The 4,202-nt window shown below is 43.3% G+C and overlaps 1 protein-coding gene across 1 annotated transcript; it reads right to left on the bottom strand.

Moving 5' to 3' along the window:
* Positions 1 to 212: 212 nt before the first annotated feature.
* LOC140520765 (plasma membrane calcium-transporting ATPase 1-like) lies at positions 213 to 3,921 on the bottom strand. Its single transcript, XM_072634985.1, has one exon. The coding sequence runs from the start codon at positions 3,769 to 3,771 to the stop codon at positions 481 to 483; it is 3,291 nt and encodes a 1,096-aa protein (XP_072491086.1). The 5' UTR covers positions 3,772 to 3,921; the 3' UTR covers positions 213 to 480.
* Positions 3,922 to 4,202: the final 281 nt, after the last annotated feature.

The raw sequence follows: 4,202 nt of genomic DNA, 5'->3' as shown, positions 1-4,202 counted from the left end.
GGGTGAGGTTTGCTGACTGAATTTCTGTTATTTATAGCAGAACAGGGATAGTTAGAATCCATACCTTCTCAACAGATTTTTATCCTTTGCAACACATGCAACCCAATCTTGTGATTAATAGCAAATATTAATACACACATTTATTTTTTACCCATGTGACTGTTTAAAAAAGGAAAAATGCATAAAAATAAAAATATTATAAATAATGCATCTCAGTTGTTCCATTAGATATTTCTTTTATTAGCTCTCCATCCAACTCATGTTTCTGATCATGTTCACATTGTCCATTCCCAAAGAACATCCCTTAAGATGTTTCGTTTGCTCGTTTCTGTCAATGCAGATAATCTGGGCTTCACATTCACTGTAAAACCTTATATCTGGGAAAGGATGAAGGAGTGAATGTGCAGTTTTGCTTAGAGAAGGCTAATGAAAATAAATGACAATATTTGGAAAAAAGAATCCCTTTCATGCCATTGGCTCTCATAGTGACTGGATAATTTGGGACCCACTCCTGTGAAAGTAAGAATGATATGATTTTATTAGTCTTTTTTGATTCTGGATTCTGCTTGGGTTCTGAACCCACAATAGGTCCTCAGTCATTGATTCAACAGGGCAGACAGTATCAATCTTTTCTTCTACTCTCCCACCTATCAGTCTTATAAGGGGTTCCACATACTTGCTGGGAATTGTGGTTATAAACTGACCCCACACTAATATCCCTGCTCCTAGGAAAATGCACCATAGCCACAAGTCTGGACTAAGATTGGTGCAGCTGAAAACATTTCCGCCAAACTGCACAATGAGGAACTGTAAGGCAAACGTTCCCCCTACAATGGTGCAAAAAATATTATTGCTGAGGATTCCTTCAAAGACATTTCTCTCTCCATGAATCTTTCGAGCATTAATTTCATTGAAAAGCTGCATCATAACGAAAGTGTTGAATACCATTGTGTAGTGAGTGGAAGGAGGAGCATGGAGAAGAGCTTTTCTTCCACTCTCGAAATCAAACAGCTCTTCACCAACAAACATAAGAACAAAAGTGACTGTAAGCTGGTACGCTGCATGGCCCAAAATATACTTTACCATGGAACTAGACAAAAGATGCTGTTTCCTTCCATAAGGTTTTCTCAGCAAGAGTGCCTCAGTTGGTTTTTCAGCAGCTAAGGCGAGGGAAGCAAACGCATCCATTATGAGGTTAATCCATAGCATCTGTACTGCTTTAAGTGGTGAATCCTGTGTCACACATGCCCCTATAAAAGTCACCACTGTTGCCACTACACTGACAGTCAGATGAAACTGGAGGAACTTAGAGATGTTGTCGTAAGTGTTCCTCCCCCACATAATCGCTTTCATAATGCTTGTGAAGTTGTCATCCATTAGAATGATGTCTGAAGCTTCTCTAGCAATATCCGTTCCAGTGATACCCAGGGCAAACCCAACATCTGCTACTTTTAATGCTGGGCCATCATTAGTACCATCACCTGTTACAGCTACAATCTGCCTTTCTCCCAAAATATCACTGTCAATTATACCTTTTATAAGCATGTATTTGTCAGTGGGGGAAGAACTTGCAAGCACACGAAGTCTGGGCCAAATCCTATCTAAAAGCTTCTGTTCGACCTTCCCACGTTTGTCACATATTAGCCTGTTGAATACTCCGCTTTCTAGACAAAAGCAATTATGATGGGGGTCCAAAATGCCACATTTGAATGCTATAGCCCGAGCAGTATTGAGATTATCCCCAGTAATCATCCGGACAGTGATTCCAGCTCTCTGGCATTTCCTAATGGCACTTGAAATCTCAGGTCTAACAGGATCTTCAATGCCTACAAGAGCAATGCAAGTAAGTTGTGTAATGATATCCTCTTCTCTGTCCCAGTCTGGTTCTTTTTCCAGATCTGAGAACTCTCTGAAGGCCAGACAGATGGTTTGAAGTCCTTCAGAAGTCATTGGCTCAATGATATTTTGAACAATTTCTTTTTTTTTGGTGTCTGTCAATTCCACAGGCTCTCCCATTTTATTCAGAATTTTGTAACACTTAGCTAAGACTATTTCAGAAGGACCTTTAGTGAACATCAGGAAATCCCCGCTAGACAATTTTAATACAGTACTCATGGATTTTCTATCTGAGTTGAAGCTATACACTTTATACAAACTCTGCTGTGGTATTTTGTTTCTTTCTGTTTCATAATCCAATTCCAAATGCAGGAGAAATCCCAGTAAGGCACATTCAGTCTTATTGCCAATTTGTTGTACTAACTTCTTACCATCCTTGGAAAGAATGACATTGGAAGTATAAGAACAATTAACAGCAATACCTTTTAAAAGGTACTCCAGGATAACATCTGGGATAGAATTGGTTTTGGGAAGTTTTTGGTAATGGGTCTCACCAATATAAGCCTGGACTACAGTCATTCTGTTCATGGTTAGTGTTCCAGTTTTGTCTAAGCAAATGGTTGTGGCATTTGCGATTGTCTCACAAGCATCCAAATGCCTTACTAGGTTTTTGTCTTTCATCATTTTCTTTACTGAGTAAGCCAAAGACTGTGTAAGTGCAAGCGGAAGACCGTCAGGTACAGTCACCACTAAGATTGTTATTCCAATAATGAAAAATTTAATAAAGTATTTGATATAAACTGAAGTACAACCATAAGTCCATTTTTGCCCCTCAATCACAAAAGTATTAATTACAAAGTAGGTCACAAGAATAACTACTGTGATGGTGGCGATGAGCATACCACACTTCCCAATCAGGACTGCTAATTTTGTCAGTTTCTTCTGTAGCACTGGCTTTGCTTTGGAGTAGGAATGTCTTGGTTTTATCATGCTCTTGCCTTGATTTGCCCACTCTAGGACTTTCCTCTGTTCTTCCAGTCTTCCTTGCTGGGCACTGGCAGCAAGCCAAGTCAGGATGATCCCAGTTTGTGAGTTGGGTCCTACAGCAGTCACCAGGATTTTTCCCCAGCCCTCCATCACATAGGTCCCGGACAGAAGAAGTGGGTCAAGGTCCAGGGACTTCTTCACCAGGTTCAACTCTCCAGTCAAGGAACTCTCGTTCATTTTTAAGTTCTGTGCCTGAAGTAGCACACCATCTGCGGGCAGCATGTCCCCATAGGACACTGGGACTACATCACCCACCACGATGTCCTTGACAGGTACCTCCAGGATCTGGCCACTCCTCATTACCTTTCCTTTTTGACTTAGGACCACTTGATCTTCCAGATTCTTGAACTGCTTATCCTTGTTCCAGTCGTTTAAGGCTGTGACCAGCACCACCAAAGCCACTGACATCAGCAGGACTGCTCCTTCTGGCCAGCGCACCACCTTATCTTCCTCCTCCTTCTCAGAGCCCCGGGTGACAAAGCAGCCTTTGGTGTCTCCGCTGACCTTGAGTTCGTAGAAGGCCAGGGCCAGCAACGCAACAGCCGCCAACTCCAGGAAGATGAGCGTAGTGTCCTGCAGAGCGTCCCACACCAGTTCCAAGAAATATCTGCTCCGGGTCTTTGGCACCTCATTGGTGCCAAATTGCTCCCGCCTGCGGCTCAGTTCCTTGGGGTCCAAGGGAAGCCCAAGCTCGGGGTCCGTCTGCAGCAGCTGGCACAGCCCCGAAACGCCTCCGAAGTGCACTTCCAGCCACTCCAATGCTTCTAAACCCCGTTGTTTCATCAACTGCTCCAAGTCCTTTAAGGTCTCCTGCTGCAGCGGCTCTCCAATAGGGGAGAACCTTGAGGGAGAGTCCGGGGTCCGCAGATGACGCGAGAAGGGCCTCATTGACCACCCTGGGCTTTGCTAAACCCTTTCCCTCCAGCTTCGCTTGGATGCTTGTCCTTGTGTAAGCTACATCCTCTCGCCCTCGCCTGTCGGGCAGACATCTAGAACTCCAGGCGCAACGGCCACCCTGAACCTCTGGACCCTGCCCAGTCCTACCCAGCCTCGAGGCTCCCAGCACGAGCTTCTCTTTTTTCCCTTTTAAACTTAAAAGAGAAAAGAAAAGAAAAGCATTGCCATGTATACAGCAGAACATGAGAGGATTCAATATAAACTAATAAATTTCCATTTCAAGAAAACCGATGTAATACATACTACACGTTGTTTTCAAAGTTGCCCAGCTTTGCTTCCTTCTTGGTTTTCTTTTTTCTCTACTATGTACTTTTTACTTTATTTTTCCCCCTCCTTTCGCCCTCCCCTTCCTGCCTAAAGAA

The sequence above is a fragment of the Notamacropus eugenii genome, chromosome 1 (assembly GCF_028372415.1).
Source record: "Notamacropus eugenii isolate mMacEug1 chromosome 1, mMacEug1.pri_v2, whole genome shotgun sequence".
Taxonomy (NCBI): Eukaryota; Metazoa; Chordata; class Mammalia; order Diprotodontia; family Macropodidae; genus Notamacropus; species Notamacropus eugenii.
This window is presented reverse-complemented; position numbering and strand designations above follow the sequence as displayed.

Bases quoted from the DNA above. Each gene is read 5' to 3' on its own strand.
- LOC140520765 (XM_072634985.1), bottom strand. From the start codon at position 3,771: ATGAGGCCCTTCTCGCGTCATCTGCGGACCCCGGACTCTCCCTCAAGG.